The 21,999-nt window shown below is 31.8% G+C and overlaps 1 protein-coding gene across 2 annotated transcripts in view; it reads right to left on the bottom strand.

Moving 5' to 3' along the window:
• The window catches only part of LOC127730205 (vesicle-associated membrane protein 4-like), a 64,458-nt gene that overhangs the window by 39,392 nt on the left and 3,067 nt on the right, over positions 1 to 21,999 (bottom strand). The window contains exons 2-7 of one of the 2 annotated variants that reach the window (XM_052238490.1): positions 16,690 to 16,736; positions 15,323 to 15,373; positions 14,106 to 14,206; positions 8,530 to 8,609; positions 7,768 to 7,819; positions 185 to 455 (exon numbers count right to left, since the gene is read on the bottom strand). In XM_052238490.1, coding sequence (XP_052094450.1) covers positions 424 to 455; positions 7,768 to 7,819; positions 8,530 to 8,609; positions 14,106 to 14,206; positions 15,323 to 15,373; positions 16,690 to 16,736 — 363 coding nt within the window. In that variant the 3' untranslated portion in view covers positions 185 to 423. Of the gene's footprint in view, positions 1 to 184; positions 456 to 7,767; positions 7,820 to 8,529; positions 8,610 to 14,105; positions 14,207 to 15,322; positions 15,374 to 16,689; positions 16,737 to 21,999 lie in introns of those variants that run through there. The other variant, XM_052238491.1, reaches the window with a different exon arrangement.

Here is a 21,999-nt window from a genome sequence, read left to right on the forward strand (position 1 = left end):
CTACCAGCCCCAATAGAAAGATTCAAATGACGTAATCTGAGCTTTAGTTACTTCCCTGAGCCACCATTTTGGAGGGATATATTGTTGATGTTCTTATTTGACTGCACACAAAGGAAGTAACTATTGCTAAATGTTTGTTAATCAAACCCTATCTATTTTTCAAAAGAGTTGGATGAGAATCAAGGATTTTTCATTGTTTATTATGGTCTAATGCATTTTTCAATATGCAATCATTAAAATATTGTAATGAATAAAAGATAATTAAACATAAAACATAATATAACTGTAATTCAAAATTTACATATAATAACAAGTCATACATATACATAAAATATTTTGTTAACAGAGTGGCATCACAGTAAAATGAAATAAATAAATAAAATGTCTCGAAAATCACCAATCTTATTATTTCTGCACCAATTTTCAGTTCTGTGAACTCTTCACAATGATTGGAACTGAAAAAAATTAAGGAAAAGATAAATTTTAATCAATGACAAAAAATAAATAGAAAATATGAAAAATGGTGGTCTACCTCTGCCTGCATGAAAGTAAATAGTAAGTAGATGCATATGTACACAAGAAAATCTCTAACTTCTAAAGTGAAACTCTGCTAAACTGAGCCTTCCAATTGAAGCAAATTTTTTTCAGGTCTATAGCTTTTATATATGAATAAAGAATGTCTTATTCTCATTAAAAAAAATCACTTGAAAAATACATAATCTTTTGAATTAAGATTCTTCTAAAATATGTAGTATTTTAACTTAAAATAAACTATATTTCCCAATAAGAATTGAGTTAAGTCCTAATCAACTGATTGGTTAGTGGAAACAAAGTATAAGCAATAATGAGCTGCGCCATGAGCGCATGATACACCCGTCGCTTTTTCAAAGAATAAAGTTCCAGAACTCCTCAATGTCATATTAGAAATTTATAAAAAAAACCAAAGGGAGGTTACTTAAATAGATATAAACCAGTCACCAAAGTTTCATGAAAACTGCTCAAAGAACTTTTGAGTATTTGTCAGAAAAATAAATGTGGATAGTGTCCACATGTGGACACAGATGATGCCCCCGCTTGCATATCATATAGTTATAAAGGGACATAACTGAAGAACGGTAAAAGTGACACTTCCCAAAAATTTTGTGGTAAAAAACATTGTGTGTAAGTCTCATAACATTTGGTTGAGGCTAACTTAAGTAGAGAACAGAAACTAAAAATTCAGCAATTTTTCTATTTGTAAACACATATAACTCTAGAACGTTGTGTATAAGTTTTATAACATTTGGTTGAGACAAACTAAAGTTAGAGAATGGAAACGAAAAATTCAGCAATTTTTATGTTTATAAAGGGACATAACTCAAGAATGGTAAAAGTGTCGCCACCAAATTTCATACTTAATCTGTATAATGTAGTAATAAGCATTGTGTATAAGTTTCATAAAATTTGGTTGAGGCAAACTAAAGTTAGAAAACAGAAACAAAAAATTTGTACTTGATCTTAGTTTTGTGGTAATGAATATTGTGTATAGGTTTCATAATGTTTGGTTGGGGCAAACTTAAGTTACAGAATGGAAACTAAAGATTTTGCAATCTTTCGATTACAAAGGGGCATAACTCAATAATGGTTAAAGTGACACTACCCAAATTCAACTTGATCTGTGTTTTATCAGTGGAAGTCAAAATTAAACATTGCATTGTATAAAGCATTGATTGTAGTTGATTCAACTTCAATCATGGACAAAGGAAGATAACTCCAATTTTAAAAATTACTTGATATTTAAAAGAAAATAAAAATTTTGCAACTTTTCCATATATAAAGGGGCATAACTCTAGAACGGTTAAAGTGACGCCACCAAAATTCAAACTTGATCTGTGTTTTGTAGTAATAAGCATTGTGTATAAGTTTCATAACATTTTGTTGAGGCAAACTTAAGTTAGAGAACAAAAACTAAAAATTTTGCAATTTTTCCATTTATAAAGGGGCATAACTCTAGAACCCTTAAAGTAATGCCACTAAAATTCAAACTTGATCTGTGTTTTGTGGTAATAAGCATTGTTTATAAGTTTCATAACATTTGATTGAGGCAAACTTAATTTAGAGAACGGAAACTAAAAATTTTGCAATTTTTCCATTTATAAAGGGGCATAACTCTAGAACTGTTAAAGTGATGCCACCAAAATTCAAACTTGATCTGTGTTTTGTGGTAATAAGCATTGTGTATAAGTTTCATAACATTTGGTTGAGGCAAACTTAATTTAGAGAACGGAAACTAAAAATTTTGCAATTTTTCCATTTATAAAGGGGCATAACTCTAGAACTGTTAAAGTGATGCCACCAAAATTCAAACTTGATCTGTGTTTTGTGGTAATAAACATTGTGTATAAGTTTCATAACATTTGGTTGAGGCAAACTCTAGAGAACAGAAACCAATTATGGGACGTACAGACGGAAGTATGTACGTACATACAGACGGACAAGGGTAAAACTGAATGCCCCCAACGCTACGGCGGGGGCATAAAAAACTAAAGGGAGGTTATTTTAATTGATATAAACCAGTCACCAAAGTTTCATGAAAACTGCTCAAGGCATTTTTGAGTAATTGTCTAATAAAATGCTTCGCTGGGCGCAGCTTGATACGACCGCAGAGGTCGAACCCTGAACAGTTGGGGCAAGTATGGACACAACATTCAAGCTTGATACAGCTCTGAATTTGGATTGTGATTAAATATTTGACACAGCATAGGTTTCTGACACAGAAAGAATGTGGTCTAAGAACTTCAATTTTTTTAATTTACCTATTATGGTCCAATGTCCAAAATCAAAATACATGGTTAGATTCAGCATATCAAAGAACCCCATATATTCAATTTTTGTTGAAATCAAACAAAGTTTAATTTTGGACCCCAACTTGGACCAACTTGAAAACTGGTCCCATAATCAAAAATCTAAACACATGTTTAGATTCAGCATATCAAAGTACCCCAAGAATTCAATTTTTGTTAAAATCAAACTAAGTTTAATTTTGGACCCTTTGGACCTTAATGTAGACCAATTTAAAAAACGGGACCCAAAATTAAAAATCTAAAACACGTTTAGATTTGGCATATCAAAGAACCCCAATAATTCAATTTTTGATGAAATCAAACAAAGTTTAATTTTGGACCCTTTTGACCTCAATATGAACCAATTTGATAGCGGGCCTACAAAACAAAAAATCTAAATACATGGTAAGATTCAGCATATCAAAGAACCCCATATATTCAATTTTTGTTGAAATCAAACAAAGTTTAATTTTGGACCCCAATTTGGACCAACTTGAAAACTGGGCCAAAAATCAAAAATCTAAATACATGTTTAGATTCAGCATATCAAAGAACCCCATATATTCAATTTTTGTTGAAATCAAACAAAGTTTAATTATGGACCCCAACTTGGACAAACTTGAAAACTGGTCCCATAATCAAAAATCTAAACACATGTTTAGATTCAGCATATCAAAGAACCCAAAAAATTCAATTTTTGTTAAAATCAAACTAAGTTTAATTTTGGACCCTTTGGACCTTAATGTAGACCAATTTAAAAAACGGGACCCAAAATTAAAAATCTAAATACACGGTTAGATTTGGCATATCAAAGAACCCCAATAATTAAATTTTTGATGAAATCAAACAAAGTTTAATTTTGGACCCTTTTGACCTCAAAATGAACCAATTTGATAGCGGGCCCACAAATAAAAAATCTAAATACATGGTAAGATTCAGCATATCAAAGAACCCCATATATTCAATTTTTGTTGAAATCAAACAAAGTTTAATTTTGGACCCCAATTTGGACCAACTTGAAAACTGGGCCAAAAATCTAAAATCTAAATACATGTTTAGATTCAGCATATCAAAGAACCCCATATATTCAATTTTTGTTGAAATCAAACAAAGTTTAATTTTGGACCCCAACTTGGACCAACTTGAAAACTGGGCCCATAATCAAAATTCTAAACACATGTTTAGATTCAGCATATCAAAGAACCCCAAGAATTCAACTTTTGTTAAAATCAAACTAAGTTTAATTTTGGACCCTTGGACCTTAATGTAGACCAATTTAAAAACGGGACCCATAATTAAAAATCTAAATACACGGTTAGATTTGGCATATCAAAGAACCCCAATAATTCAATTTTTGATGAAATCAAACAAAGTTTAATTTTGGACCCTTTTGACCTCAATATGAACCAATTTGATAGCGGGTCCACAAATAAAAAATCTAAATACATGGTTAGATTCAGCATATCAAAGAACCCCAAGAATTCAATTTTTGATGAAATCAAACAAAGTTTAATTTTGGACCCTTTTGACCTCAATGTGGACAAAGTTGATAACGGGGCCCAAAAATCAAAAATCTAAATACATGGTTAGATTCAGCATATCAAAGAACCCCATATATTCAATTTTTGTTGAAATCAAACTAAGTTTAATTTTGGACCCTTTTGACCTTAATGTAGACCAATTTAAAAACGGGGCCCAAAATCCAAAAACTTAATACACGGTTAGATTCAGCATATTAAAGAACCCCAAGAATTCAAGAATAAAACCCCATTGAAATTGATCAAGAAATAAGCAATTTATACGAAGTATCTTCTTTTGCACAATACTGTGCAATTGAATATTTCTTGCTATTGTGCAATACTGTACAATTGACAATTTCTTGCTATTGCGCAATATTGTGCTATTGGATATTTCTTGCTATTGCGCAATACTGTGCAATTGAAGATTTCTTGCTATTGCGCAATACTGTGCAATTGAAGATTTCTTGCAATTGTGCAATACTGTGCAATTGAAAATTTCTTGCTATTGCACAATACTTATTATATAATAATTTACACATCCTGTTTGGTGTGTAACTCCTACCATATCATTATTATTTGCTTTTAAATATTAATCAGAAATAACCAATCTTAAAATGGAAAATTTTAAAAGAAAAAAAAAAGGAAAAAAAGAAAAAAAACGAAAAAAAAAAAATCCCCCCCCAAATTTTTTGAACCCCCTTATGATTCATCACCCCCAAACTCAATCTCAGCCTTCCCTTTGTGGTATGGTACCTTGCAGTACAATTTCAGAGAGATCCATACACTTGAACACAAGTTATTGTCTGGAAACTAGAAAAATGCTTATTTTTGGCCCCTTTTTGGCCCCCAATTCCTTAACGTTTCAGGCAATTACCCCCAAACTCAATTCCAGCTTTCCCTTTGTGATATGGAACCCTGTAGTACAATTTCAGAAATATCCAAACACTTACACACAAGTTATTGTCATGAAACTAGAAAAATGCTTGTTTTTTGCCCCTTTTTTGGCCCCTAATTCCTAAAATTTTGAGGCAATTACCCCCAAAATCAATTACAGCCTTCCCTTTGTGATATGGAACCTTGTGGTACAATGTCAGAGAGATCCATACACTTACACACAAGTTATTGTCTGGAATTACAAAAATGCTTATTTTTGGCCCCTTTTTGGCCCCTAATTCCTTAACTGTTGGTACCATAACCCCCAAAATCAATCCCAACCTTCCTTTCGTGGTATTGAACCTTATGGTAAAATTTCATGGAGATCCATTCACTTAAACTAAAGTTAGAGTGTGAAAACCAATGTGTCTTCGGACGACGCCAGACGACGACGACGACGACGACGACGACGACGACGCCAACGTCATACCAATATACGACCAAAAAATTTTCAATTTTTGCGGTCGTATAAAAACTGGAAAATCCCCCATTTTTAATGAATAAAACCCCATAACTTGGAAACGTAACATCTGAAATTTATAAAAATCAAAAGGGAGCTCACGTCAATAGATATGAATAATTCATCAAAGTTTCATGAAAACTGCTCAAAGCATTTTTGAGTTATTGTCCGAAAACTGGAAAATCCCCCTTTTTTAATGAATAACACCCCATAACTCGGAAACTTGAAATCTAAAATTTTATAAAAATTGAAAGGGAGCTCACGTCAATAGATATAAACAATTCACCAAAGTTTCATGCAAATTGGTTAAAGCGTTTTTGAGACATGTTGATGACGGATGGACAGACAGACAACGGTATACCATAATACGTCCCGTAAACAGGCGAATAAAAACATTTAAGGAATGTTAGAAAATACTCCCCGTTGAAAATAAATCCACAAAATGATGCCTTTCAGTCTGATAATTTGAAATTTGCAAACATGATGACTGAAATGCAACACTTCTAATACCTGCCATAAGTTTTAAAATTCACGTTTCTGCTGAGATACTTAGACTCTCTGTAGTAAGTCTAGCCTGATCTATGCTGCTTTACTATTCTCTTCAAAACATTAAATTGCATGACCACTTTCCTGTCCATTTGCTTAAAGGTCAAAAACTTTAAATTTATGTTGTCATTGCTTCAGTTCTTAACATGATTCATAATATACTCTTCTTAAATTCTCTGTTGATAATTTAGAAATTATGATGAAACAAAAAGTTTACCTTAGATGAATTTGGCTACTTTTTTCGGGGCTCCTTTGGTCATAAAGCCAGTTTTATTTTTTATTTTGAGCGTTCCTGGTGAAAGTAAATCCAGAAGAGCACTTGGAACGCATCACTCCTATAAACTATTAATTTAATTTTCTTGCCATATCTAAAATGCTAGAGAGAATGAAGGTATGGACCTTTCTTTTTTTCTTTCAAATTGATCTATTAGAGCAGTATAGAAACTATCGAGTAAAATATATTAAATGTCACATTTGCATGTGAATAATTTTTAAATTGTTGTCGTCAACATGTAAAAATGGCTAAATATTGTATGTTACTACAACATCTGTTGTATATCAACATATACATGTGTATACTACAAATCAACAAAAAAAAACCATGGCTGTTCCATGCCAGCAGCCTGTAATTCAGTTGTTGTGGTTGGTTGCTGTTTTGCAATTGTTTTTGATTTTATTTTACATTTTGTCATGTTTGCCTTTTATAGCTGACTATTCAGTATTAGTTTTGTTCATTGTTGAAGCAGTATGGTGACCTATACTTGCTACTTGCTTACATCTATGTGATTTTGACTATGGTTGATAGTTGTCTAATTGGCAATCATCCCATATCTCCTTATTTTTAATATATTTATCTTGGTAAAGTGTATCAACTCCATTAATTATGCAGAAGTTTTTCATTAATGATATGACACACAATGCTTTTTAACAGCTTTAATGTGGAGGCAGCAGGTAGAACTGACACTTAAAAATTGAAGGGACCCAACATAACTATTGGGTTTGTGTCATCCAAGGTTAATAGTTACATTCGTGTTCCCTGTTTGTCCTTCTTTATTACAGGGAGTAATGAGTGTGATATAGATTTAAAGTGTGTTGGGCAAGTCTGATATATTTAATGATAATTGCTTGGGTTCATCTACTGAAATTTCAGAAATTAATGTATTGTATGCATTTATTATTGCAAATCCTTCACCTCTGGCAAAAATATGAAATCAAATTAATGCCATTGCAAAAATTTTATGAAGGAAAATCACTACAGAAGTTATGAATGGGAGTTTTAATAAATGGGAACCATTTATTTTGTCCTCATACTAAGTCTAAAACGCTCATCATTGGTCAAATATGTCAATTACAACGTGTTTAAGGCATCAAAGTAATATGACAAATGTCCTTTCTGCACTAAAGTGCCAATTACACATTTTGACTGAAAAAATGTGTTCAGGTAACATAATCTTATTTATATTTCAAATACACAATATTTACTTACTGATTATGACTGCAAGTAATATTAAAATCACCACAGCAATTATTATTTTCATCTAAAAAAAAAAAATAATAAAACCTGACAATTTTTGTTTTTCATACTTTATGCACCACACTGTGTAAAAGATAAAAATAGGAGAGATATGATAAAGAAAATATTCCTTGTTTAACAAAATGAAGTGTCCAGCTATTTAATTGTAATGATGGACAATATGTTGAATAGTTTTTTTGTGTTGGGTTCTGTTGGTTTCTTTTTTCTGATGAACTTAAACAAACGTAAAAACACAAAAAAAACTAAGCAAATTTGTTACCCCAGTGAGCATTATCAATCTAAGTTTAATAAAGATATTATTTATTGCTCAAAGATATTATCTGAAAACTGAACTATTGGTCCAGACAGCATCCATCATATAATGAGCAGAGTTCAACCTACATCTCAATTCAGCTAAAAACTGTTTGTATATTGTATTAATATTCATCACTGCTTTATATTTCTTTAAAATCATCAACGCTTCCCAGCAATTTTATATGTTCTCTCAATCGCTATGACTTGTGCATGTACCAAGTCAGGCCACCTGAACCATGTGTTGTTCATTGTTGTTAGACTTTTTTTTTTTTTAGAAAAGTCAGATGTTGGTGGCTGGTTGGGCCAATTGAACTATCAAATATTTTCAATAATTCCTGTTATCCTTTTTAGGAACAACTATTATTAATTGGCCTAAACTAATATTTCATAATTTTTCAGCTTCTTATATAAAATTACTACCTTACAATTTTTCCACCACATTTGTCTGTGTAAACCTTTAGCCCTTGTTCTGAACATATCTGCATGGTCACTTAAATTTTCTATAAATTAGATTCACCAAAGAAGGCATAATTTTTTTTTATTTTGACATGCAAATCACATTTCTTACAATAAATATCTTGTAAATGGTGTTATACTGAAAATATTTTGTCAACATGTTTGCTCCTAAAACATAACATTTTACAAACACTAAAACAACTAGAAACATAAAAGTTTTGTTAAAATCCAAGCACTACATATTTTGGCGGCCATTTTGTAAATAATGAGCAACCAATAATTTTTGTAGCAGGGAATCAAATTTTGACTTGCAAATTATACCAACATAATGATTTTCGTTGAATTCCTAGCATGGTTCTTAAAATTTTTAATTTTAAAAAAATAAGTTTGTACCATAATTTTGACATGGAGAATCGAATTGGAAAGCATATTATACCTATGTATCAATTTTCATAAAGGAGAACTTTTTTTAAATTTGTGATTTTTTTAAACAAGTCAGTTTTTACCCAACATTCGCCAATGAGAATCAATTAGAAAAGACATTTTATACTTATTCATGTATATCAAAGTTTGGTTGAAATCCTAGCATAAAAAGAGTTTATAATAAAATGCTTCGCTGGGCGCAGCTTGATACGACCGCAGAGGTCGAACCCTGAACAGTTGGGGCAAGTATGGACACAACATTCAAGCTTGATACAGCTCCGAATTTGGATTGTGATTAAATATTTGACACAGCATAGGTTTCTGACACAGAAAGAATGTGGTCTAAGAACTTCAATTTTTTTAATTTACCTATTCTGGTCCAATGTCCAAAATCAAAATACATGGTTAGATTCAGCATATCAAAGAACCCCATATATTCAATTTTTGTTGAAATCAAACAAAGTTTAATTTTGGACCCCAACTTGGACAAACTTGAAAACTGGTCCCATAATCAAAAATCTGAACACATGTTTAGATTCAGCATATCAAAGTACCCAAAGAATTCAATTTTTGTTAAAATCAAACTAAGTTTAATTTTGGACCCTTTGGACCTTAATGTAGACCAATTTAAAAAACAGGACCCAAAAATAAAAATCTAAAAACACGGATAGATTTGGCATATCAAAGAACCCCAATAATTCAATTTTTTATGAAATCAAACAAAGTTTAATTTTGGACCCTTTTGACCTCAATATGAACCAATTTGATAGCAGGCCCACAAAATAAAAAATCTAAGTACATGGTAAGATTCAGCATATCAAAGAACCCCATATATTCAATTTTTGTTGAAATCAAACAAAGTTTAATTTTGGACCCCAATTTGGACCAACTTGAAAACTGGGCCAAAAATCTAAAATCTAAATACATGTTTAGATTCAGCATATCAAAGAACCCCATATATTCAATTTTTGTTGAAATCAAACAAAGTTTAATTTTTGACCCCAACTTGGACCAACTTGAAAACTGGTCCCATAATCAAAAATCTAAACACATGTTTAGATTCAGCATATCAAAGAACCCCAAAAATTCAATTTTTGTTAAAATCAAACTAAGTTTAATTTTGGACCCTTTGGACCTTAATGTAGACCAATTTAAAAAACAGGACCCAAAAATAAAAATCTAAAAACACGGTTAGATTTGGCATATCAAAGAACCCCAATAATTCAATTTTTGATGAAATCAAACAAAGTTTAATTTTGGACCCTTTTGACCTCAATATGAACCAATTTGATAGCAGGCCCACAAAATAAAAAATCTAAGTACATGGTAAGATTCAGCATATCAAAGAACCCCATATATTCAATTTTTGTTGAAATCAAACAAAGTTTAATTTTGGACCCCAATTTGGACCAACTTGAAAACTGGGCCAAAAATCTAAAATCTAAATACATGTTTAGATTCAGCATATCAAAGAACCCCATATATTCAATTTTTGTTGAAATCAAACAAAGTTTAATTTTGGACCCCAACTTGGACCAACTTGAAAACTGGTCCCATAATCAAAAATCTAAACACATGTTTAGATTCAGCATATCAAAGAACCCCAAAAATTCAATTTTTGTTAAAATCAAACTAAGTTTAATTTTGGACCCTTTGGACCTTAATGTAGACCAATTTAAAAAACAGGACCCAAAAATAAAAATCTAAAAACACGGTTAGATTTGGCATATCAAAGAACCCCAATAATTCAATTTTTGATGAAATCAAACAAAGTTTAATTTTGGACCCTTTTGACCTCAATATGAACCAATTTGATAGCAGGCCCACAAAATAAAAAATCTAAGTACATGGTAAGATTCAGCATATCAAAGAACCCCATATATTCAATTTTTGTTGAAATCAAACAAAGTTTAATTTTGGACCCCAATTTGGACCAACTTGAAAACTGGGCCAAAAATCTAAAATCTAAATACATGTTTAGATTCAGCATATCAAAGAACCCCATATATTCAATTTTTGTTGAAATCAAACAAAGTTTAATTTTGGACCCCAACTTGGACCAACTTGAAAACTGGTCCCATAATCAAAAATCTAAACACATGTTTAGATTCAGCATATCAAAGAACCCCAAAAATTCAATTTTTGTTAAAATCAAACTAAGTTTAATTTTAGACCCTTTGGACCTTAATGTAGACCAATTTAAAAAACGGGACCCAAAAATAAAAATCTAAAAACACGGATAGATTTGGCATATCAAAGAACCCCAATAATTCAATTTTTTATGAAATCAAACAAAGTTTAATTTTGGACCCTTTTGACCTCAATATGAACCAATTTGATAGTGGGCCCACAAATAAAAAATCTAAATACATGGTAAGATTCAGCATATCAAAGAACCCCATATATTCAATTTTTGTTGAAATCAAACAAAGTTTAATTTTGGACCCCAATTTGGACCAACTTGAAAACTGGGCCAAAAATCTAAAATCTAAATACATGTTTAGATTCAGCATATCAAAGAACCCCATATATTCAATTTTTGTTGAAATCAATCAAAGTTTAATTTTGGACCCCAACTTGGACCAACTTGAAAACTGGGCCCATAATCAAAAATCTAAACACATGTTTAGATTCAGCAAATCAAAGAACCCCAAGAATTCAATTTTTGTTAAAATCAAACTAAGTTTAGTTTTGGACCCTTTGGACCTTAATGTAGACCAATTTAAAAACGGGACCCAAAATTAAAAATCTAAATACACGGTTAGATTTGGCATATCAAAGAACCCCAATAATTCAATTTTTGATGAAATCAAACAAAGTTTAATTTTGGACCTTTTTGACCTCAATATGAACCAATTTGATAGCGGGTCCACAAATAAAAAATCTAAATACATGGTTAGATTCAGCATATCAAAGAACCCCAAGAATTCAATTTTTGATGAAATCAAACAAAGTTTAATTTTGGACCCTTTTGACCTCAATGTGGACAAAGTTGATAACGGGGCCCAAAAATCAAAAATCTAAATACATGGTTAGATTCAGCATATCAAAGAACCCCATATATTCAATTTTTGTTGAAATCAAACAAAGTTTAATTTTGGACCCCGATTTGGACCAACTTGAAAACTGGGCCCATAATCAAAAATCTAAATACATGTTTAGATTCAGCATATCAAAGTACTCTAAAAATTCAATTTTTGTTAAAATCAAACTAAGTTTAATTTTGGACCCTTTTGACCTTAATGTAGACCAATTTGAAAACGGAACCAAAAATTAAGAATCTAAATACACGGTTAGATTCGGCATATCAAAGAACCCCAATAATTCAATTTTTGATGAAATCAAACAAAGTTAAATTTTGGACCCTTTAGACCTCAATGTGGACCAATTTAAAAACGGGGCCCAAAATCCAAAAACTTAATACACGGTTAGATTCAGCATATTAAAGAACCCCAAGAATTCAAGAATAAAACCCCATTGAAATTGATCAAGAAATAAGCAATTTATACGAAGTATCTTCTTTTGCACAATACTGTGCAATTGAATATTTCTTGCTATTGTGCAATACTGTACAATTGACAATTTCTTGCTATTGCGCAATATTGTGCTATTGGATATTTCTTGCTATTGCGCAATAGAAGATTTCTTGCTATTGCGCAATACTGTGCAATTGAAGATTTCTTGCAATTGTGCAATACTGTGCAATTGAAAATTTCTTGCTATTGCACAATACTTATTATATAATAATTTACACATCCTGTTTGGTGTGTATCTCCTACCATATCATTATTATTTGCTTTTAAATATTAATCAGAAATAACCAATCTTAAAATGGAAAATTTTAAAAGAAAAAAAAAAGGAAAAAAAAAATCCCCCCCCCCCCAAATTTTTTGAACCCCCTTATGATTCATCACCCCCAAACTCAATCCCAGCCTTCCCTTTGTGGTATGGTACCTTGCAGTACAATTTCAGAGAGATCCATACACTTGAACACAAGTTATTGTCTGGAAACTAGAAAAATGCTTATTTTTGGCCCCTTTTTGGCCCCCAATTCCTAAACGTTTCGGGCAATTACCCCCAAACTCAATTCCAGCTTTCCCTTTGTGATATGGAACCTTGTAGTACAATTTCAGAAATATCCAAACACTTACACACAAGTTATTGTCCTGAAACTAGAAAAATGCTTGTTTTTTGCCCCTTTTTTGGCCCCTAATTCCTAAAATTTTGAGGCAATTACCCCCAAAATCAATTACAGCCTTCCCTTTGTGATATGGAACCTTGTGGTACAATGTCAGAGAGATCCATACACTTACACACAAGTTATTGTCTGGAAGTTACAAAAATGCTTATTTTTGGCCCCTTTTTGGCCCCTAATTCCTTAACTGTTGGTACCATAACCCCCAAAATCAATCCCCACCTTCCTTTCGTGGTATTGAACCTTATGGTAAAATTTTATGGAGATCCATTCACTTAAACTAAAGTTAGAGTGCGAAAACCAATGTGTCTTCGGACGACGCCGGACGACGCCAGACGACGACGACGACGACGACAACGACGACGACGACGACGACGACGACGACGACGCCAACGTCATACCAATATACGACCAAAAAATTTTCAATTTTTGCGGGTCGTATAAAAACTTCATAACAAAAACAAAGTTTTAACCAAAATTATGCAGTTCCCAACACTGCATACATTTCTGATGTATCATGTGACTTATGTGTGTAAAATGAGATCAGATCTGGACCTAAGGGAGCTACCATTTGATTTTAATGGGGGGGGGGGGGGGGGGGGGGGGGGGCTAGGATGAAAAATTTTGTCCTGCATTTTTTTTTTAAGTTGTAATCTCTGTCCTGCCTTTTTAATTTTCACTCTATTCAGTCCTGCCTTTTTATTTATTAGTTTATCCTGACTTTTTTTACATAACTTGTCATCCTGCCTTTTTTTTTTTGCAAAGTTGCTCATCCTGCCTTTTTATCAAATTTCATCCTAGCCCCCCATAAAAAATCAAATGGTCGCTCCCTAAACTATTGTTCCTCTCTGTTTCCCTTAGGTACCTTTTATGCAAACATCAACATTCATGCAACATAAAGGTAAAACATATCAAACATTACCAGATTTATCTTGTAAATCTTCAAGTTTGTCTCCTCTGTCAACTATTTTAGCAACATTGTTCTGCATCACATCAATAACCTCATTCACTTGGCCCTGTAGTCTATAAAGTATATCAATGATAATAATTATTATATGAAAACAAGAAGATGTGGTATGAATGAAAATGAGAAAACTATTCATTTAAGACCAAAAGAAAAAGATATGAACAATTACAGACCACAGCAAGACTCGGTCACTGATTAGACATTAAGAAATATATTGGGTGAAAAATTATACAAATGTATATATTTTAAAGAAAACATAATATTTAATTTGTTTCTCAGAATCTCCTCTAAAATCTTATGGTAGGATCCTTAGCCAAGTTGCTTTATGTATCAACAATATTATATCAAATATTTTTCATCTGGAACATCTGTTTGTTATTCCCCTTAGCAGTCATGTTGGTTAATAGGCAGGGACAAAATTACACTTTATTACGAAACTGCATAGGGTAGATTCTGGATACAGTTTTGGTTGTTTACTATTTCCTTGTCTAAGTTAACATGTCTAACTCATGTCCTAATCCTTCCAAAATATAAAAATGAGAAGATGTGGTATGATTGCCAATGAGACCAAATGACAATAATTATAAAGTTTATTTTATTTGATATAACATATAATATTTATTAACTAAGAGACAAAGGATACACTTCATTCATCAAATTATATTTTCTGAGCATAACTTCTAGATGATGACAGATTGAAGTCAGGATATAAAGTGCTATCTCTTAAAAACTGTTGAAACTATTTGCATAGCTTTTGAGTTGAAAGCTTTTAACTAAATTTTAGCCTTTTGTCCAAAACAAATTGTGAAACATAATGATTGATACAGGACTGGAAATTTATTGTTGATGCTCAGATGACATTTATCTGTTAATCTTTTGACCATATATGGATTTTGACATTTTGGGTAACAATTTAGTCTCACTTGTACCTGTTATTTCAAGTACTTCTTTGGCCTTACATTTACCCGTTAATCTGAGGATCTGTATTTTACCTGTTAACCTTTGGTGTACATTTTTTTTATTTATCTGTACTTAACTGTTAACCCTGCATAGCTCTTTGATCCAACATTTGCCTGTTATTCTTATAGTTTCATAGTCTTCCTTTAATCCTTTTTGTATTTTGAAATTTACTATTTACGAATCTTTGGACCATTCCTTGATTTAATAGTTACCTGTTTATCTTTGGATCACTCCTTACATTTCCAGGTTTGACATTTGGACCTCTACAAATAGATTTAAACATTTGTAGGAAGAAAAACACTACCCAGCATACGAATCCTACTTATTAGCACAACAGCAAAGCCTCAAATACTAAATTACTAAAAACATCATAATTTTGCAGTTTAAATATACTTCCTTTGCAGTGACATAAAGTCAAAACCACATGGTTTCTGACATATTTCAAAGAAGTGTCATAAAACAACATATATTTATAATTTGAACAAAAAAATCCAATGGAACGGACAAGTTTGGAATAATGCTTATATCACTGAAAAGTCTATCCTTAATTAGAAACATATATTTTTTCTCTATATTTCCCCCAAAAAAACCTGCACATGTATTTGTATTCTAAAGATATTTTAACTCTGAGATCCATTAAGGAATAAATAATTAAACCAATACAGTTTAATCTAAGCTTTGTATATTTTTCCATCTAACTATAGGATTAAAGTAAATCTATTGTAAGCAACAATTGTACTATTTTTCCTTAATAAGCTGGGTTTATACTCCTGGTGCCAAAGGGATGAGACTAGCAACCAGAAGAGATTGCAATGCAATGCGATTTATTTTTTACTTTACTTATCACTACCCATCATTGCGACAAGGTAGCAATACCAACAGCGACATGGCAGACTCATATTATCCCTGTTGCACACAGAGTGTAAACACACCTTAGACTATGTTTTCTTGATTAATGAGTCTTTTTTTTATTAGCTGTTTAGCTTATCTCATTGTCATAAGTGATGTCAGCTTTAATAATTTGCATGATACACAAACAATAACCAATTCACAGTAAAAAATCAATTACATAGAAATTCAACCTTCAAATCATTTTATTTAATCTTTAAGTCAGTAATTTTTTTCTACAAACACAGATTATTTTATTGATTCAATTTTATTTTTTGGACAAAATACCGGTAAGCATATATTAATTAGTCTATAGGTTAAAAGTACACCTATTTTAAATCAATGCTTATAACTAGAATTTATTGATTGATTGTTGGTGTTTAATGCTACTTTCAGCTCGCTTGGCTAAATAATGGCTGCCAGTTTTTATTCCTGGAGTAAACTGAAGTACATCAAGAGAACCACAACCTTTGGTAGGAAAACTGGCAATCCAAGTCAATTAAGACAGGAGTTGGAGCACCTTGCCAAGAGCAGGTTTTTGAACTCAGTCTCGGTGTTCCTAGGATGAAAGATCTTAAGAATACAATGTATAAGGCAAAATAAAGGCCTAAATGTATGTATAATTGGTCCTTTGTTCAATAAGACATAATTCAGTAGTTAAAAGATAAATGCTACAGGTAAAAAAACTCACTTCAAAAAGAAATCTTCTTCATCTGAATTTCCATCAAGAAGTGCTCTCTGCAAAATAATTAATGAAAAGGTAAATTTAACACATATAAAGGCTGTGTAAAAAGTTAAATAAAAGTGTCATCCAAATGCAGACAACCTTTCCTTGGCATGTTTTGAGAAACAAGAACACAAATCAAGTCGTTGGGTAATCAGGTTACTCAACCATATGTCTAATAAGGCTGAAATATGTAATGATTTTGTCACTGATTACCATTTGGCTAGGAACTTATCAATGACCCAACCCTTATACTGTGGATTCATTTTTATTGGTAGGATACTACTTTTGGGGAATTTTGTTGGTATAGTTAAACCAAGGATTTGAAGTCCAACGAAGTACAAATTTCTGTATGGAGACTTTGGCTAAACCATGAATTTCGGCCACAAAACCAGTTCGACCATAGGTTATGGCCACAGTACCCATTCGGCCACAGTCGTTTCAGCCATATTGAAATCTGCCACACTTTTTCATACTGTTCTAATCTTATATATATGCATTAATTGTTTTGACAGAAGTGTGTTTTGAAAGGGAATTTTACTTAACAAAAAGTTGTTCTGTCTTTAAAGTGTTTTCCGAAAGAGGGCACAAGACTTTCTCAGGGACATTAATAACGTTTCCATTTGACTTTGGTGCTTGATAAATATATTTGTTTATACCTTACCGCGATATAGCCTTGTTGTGCTAATGCGGCGTAAAGCAACCAACAATCAATTATACCTTACAATTTGTCATTTGTGGACAATAGAAAGATAACCCATTAAAAAAATTGAAACATTTATCATGTAAATGTTTGTTCCATACATTTTGGTTACTTTTTAGCTGCAAGGTCGGTACTTCAAAGGGCTACTTAATCAGCTTGTATTGTTAAAAGAATATATTCACCAATTGTAAGTTTGTATCAGCTTGAACTCAAATAGGGTCCTATACTGTAATAAATTTATCTTGTTTTGGTATTTTCGTAAAGCATAATTGTATTTTAGATATATCAAAGAAATGATAATTACGTGAACAATCAACAAATGATCAGAGGGATCATTATTATTATTAGATAAGAACAAAAATCTTCATAACTTTTTGAATAACAATCAGCAAAATGATCAGGTCTTTTTCGGTATATTAAAAACTTAATTTTTCATTAATATTCACTATTTAACTAATATTCTTATAACAATCATAATTTGATAAACACTTTCATCATTAAATTTAAATGTAGAAGGTCCAGTAACAACAACACTTTAAGGAATGCTCCAGTAATTTAATGAGATTGACATGTTTCGGTGGCTAGGTCACCGTCATCAGGATAGAAAACAATACATATAAAATGCTCCGCTGGGGCGCAGCTTGATACGACCGCAGAGGTCGAACCCTGAACAGTTGGGGCAAGTATGGACACAACATTCAAGCTTGATACAGCACTGAATTTGGATTGTAATTAAATATTTGACACAGCATAGGTTTCTGACACAGAATGAATGTGGTCTAAGAACTTAAAAAATTTTAATTTACCTATTCAAACTATATCATTATTATTTGCTTTTATATATAAATCAGAAATAACCTATTAAAATGGAAAATTTTAAAGAAAAAAAGGAAAAAAAATCCCCCCCCCAAATTTTTTGAACCCCCTTATGATTCATCACCCCCAAACTCAATCCCAGCCGTCCCTTTGTGGTATGGTACCTTGCAGTACAATTTCAGAGAGATCCATACACTTGAACACAAGTTATTGTCTGGAAACTAGAAAGATGCTTGTTTTTAGGCCCCTTTTTGGCCCCAAATTCCTAAACGTTAATGGGCAATTACCCCCAAACTCAAACCAGCTTTCCCTTTGTGATATGAAATCTTGCAGTACAATTTCATAAAGATCCATAAACTTACACACAAGTTATTTTCCTGAAACTAGAAAAATACTTGTTTTTTGCCCCTTTATGGCCCCTAATTCCTAAAATTTTAAGGGAATTACCCCCAAAATCAATCCCAGCCTTCCCTTTGTGGTACATGTATGGTACCTTGCAGTACAATTTCAGAGAAATCCATACACTTGAACACAAGTTATTGTCTGGAAACTAGAAAAATGCTTATTTTTGGCCCCTTATTCCTAAACGTTTTGGGCAATTACCCCCAAACTCAATTCCAGCTTTCCCTTTGTGATATGGAACCTTATAGTACAATTTCATAAAGATCCATACACTTACATACAAGTTATTGTCATGAAACTAGAAAAATGCTTATTTTTGGCCCCTTATTCCTAAAATTTAGAGGCAATTACCCCCAAAATCAATCCCAGCATTCCCTTTGTGATATGGAACCTTGTGGTACAATGTCAGAGAGATCCATACACTTACACACAAGTTATTGTCATGAAACTAGAAAAATGCTTGTTTTTTGCCCCTTTTTTGGCCCCTTATTCCTAAAATGTTGAGGCATTTACCCCCAAACTCAATTCCAGCATTCCCTTTGTGATATGGAACCTTGTGGTACAATGTCAGAGAGATCCATGCACTAACACACAAGTTATGTCTGGAAGTTACAAAAATGCTTATTTTGGGCCCCTTTTTGGCCCCTAATTCCTTAACTGTTGGTACCATAACCCCCAAAATCAATCCCCAACTTCCTTTTGTGGTATTGAACCTTATGGTAAAATTTCATAGAGATCCATTTACTTAAACTAAAGTTAGAGTGCGAAAACCAATGTGTCTTCGGACGACGACGACGACGACAACGTCATACCAATATACGACCACAAAATTTTTTTGCGGTCGTATAAAAATCATGCAGAGGTACAAAATCGGGTTGAGAAAATTAAAACGTCACAATGTTGCTATGGTGAGTAACGTTGTAAATAGCAATTGAAAGAGAAAGTAAGTATATATGGAAGTGAACTATTAAATTAAAATAAAATAAAATAAAATAAAAATACAATGTTTTTGTTGTTAAAATGTTTGTTAAAATATAAAATAAAATAAAAATACAATGTTTTTGTTGTTAAAATGTTTGTTAAAATATAAAATAAAATAAAAATACAATGTTTTTGTTGTTAAAATGTTTGTTAAAATACAATTTTAACAAACATTTTAACAACAAAAACATTGTATTTTTATTTTATTTTATTTTCTTACTAAGTTATAAGCCAAGTTCTTAAAATTCTTAGATGGTTTTTTTTTTTAACATTTGAACAGATATTGAGGATATAATAATATAATAATATAATAATATACCGGTATGCATATAGACCTAGGCGTACATTATAACCTTGTAACCTTGTATGATTTAAGTCAGTTTGATAAATTATTGAACAAATTATTAAAGTGTAACAGCTGTGCATTATACTTAGATGTTAAGCTTTTAATGGTATTTTTATAACTACATCATTGGATTTTCCTTCAATAAGTGGAAAGTTTACTTAAAAGTCCACAAAGCACCATACAAAAAACTAAAGACTCAGTGTACACTTCAACCCAAACCCCACCTAAAACCAGGGGGGATAACAGCTCAAAAAGGGTGAAAAGTTCCTGTTCCATCAGGGGAAACATGATAGTTTATATTTGCATGACATTTGTGAAAGAGGTCGGACTGGTCAGTATCATAAATAAATAATTGAAGGTTATGTTGACACACATTTGAATTGTTCCGATTATTCAACGGACAATGGAACAGAAAAAAATAACTGAAGAACGGTAAAAGTGACGCTACCCAAATTTGAACTTGATCTGAGTTTTGTGGTAATAAGCATTGTGTGTAAGTCTCATAACATTTGCTTTAGGCTAACTTAAGTAGAGAACAGAAACTAAAAATTCAGCAATTTTTCTATTTGTAAACACGCATAACTCTAGAACGGTGGTGTATAAGTTTTATAACATTTGGTTGAAACAAACTAAAAAATTCAGCAATTTTTATGTTTATAAAGGACCATTACTCAAGAATGGTAAAAGTGTCGCCACCTTATTTCGTACTTAATCTGTATTATGTAGTTATAAGCATTGTGTTAAGTTTCATAACATTTGGTTGAGGCAAACTAAAGTTAGAAAACGGAAACAAAAAATTTGTACTTGATCTTAGTTTTGTGGTAATGAATATTGTGTATAGGTTTTATAATGTTTGGTTGGGGCAAACTTAAGTTACAGAATGGAAATTAAAAATTTTGCAATCTTTTGATTTATAAAGGGGCATAACTCAATAATGGTTAAAGTGACACTACCCAAATTCAACTTGATCTGTGTTTTATCAGTGGAAGTCAAAATTTAACATTGCATTGTATAAAGCATTGATTGTAGTTGATTCAACTATAATCATGGACAAAGGAAGATAACTCCAATTTTAATATAAATTACTTTATATTTACAAGAAAATAAAAATTTTGCAATTTTTCCATTTATAAAGGGGCATAACTCTAGAACGGTTAAAGTGACTCCACCAAAATTCAAAATTGATCTGTGTTTTGTGGTAATAAGCATCGTGTATAAGTTTCATAACATTTGGTTGAGGCAAACTTAAGTTAGAGAACGGAAACTAAAAATTTTGCAATTCTTCCATTTATAAAGGGGTATATCTCTAGAACGGTTAAAGTGACGCCACCAAAATTCAAACTTGATCTGTGTTTTGTGGTAATAAGCACTGTGTGTAAGTTTCATAACATTTGGTTGAGGCAAACTTAAGTTAGAGAACGGAAACTAAAAATTTTCCAATTCTTCCATTTATAAAGGGGCATAACTCTAGAACGGATACAGTGACGCCACCAAAATTCAAACTTGATCTGTGTTTTGTGGTAATAAGCATTGTGTATAAGTTTCATAACATTTGGTTGAGGCAAACTCAAGTTAGAGAACAGAAACCAATTTTGGGTCATACGGACGGACGAACGTACGTACGTACAGACGAACAAGGGTAAAACTTAATGCCCCCAAAGCTACGGCTGGGGCATAAAAAAACACCATTAACGATTTGGTTTATCAACATCTTAATAAATCTAAGATTTATAATGTAATATTTTTGTTTAACCTTTGAAAACTGTTTGCAAAGAAATCATACCAGGTCTTTTTAAACATTTCCATATTTTTATAAACAAATAGACAATTTGAATGTAAAATTTTCCTTAACATAAATCTGTCTAAATGATAACAACATACATTATAGGACAGGGCAACTTATATAAAACATCATCTCTCGGTCAATAAAAGAAAAACAAAGATCAAGATCATATAGTAAATGTTGTATAGAACATATGGCAACATCATCTTTCTTTTATGAATAATAAATCTTAAAAGATACAACAAG

This window comes from Mytilus californianus, unplaced genomic scaffold (assembly GCF_021869535.1).
Source record: "Mytilus californianus isolate M0D057914Y unplaced genomic scaffold, xbMytCali1.0.p SCAF_2, whole genome shotgun sequence".
In the NCBI taxonomy this organism is placed as follows: Eukaryota; Metazoa; Mollusca; class Bivalvia; order Mytilida; family Mytilidae; genus Mytilus; species Mytilus californianus.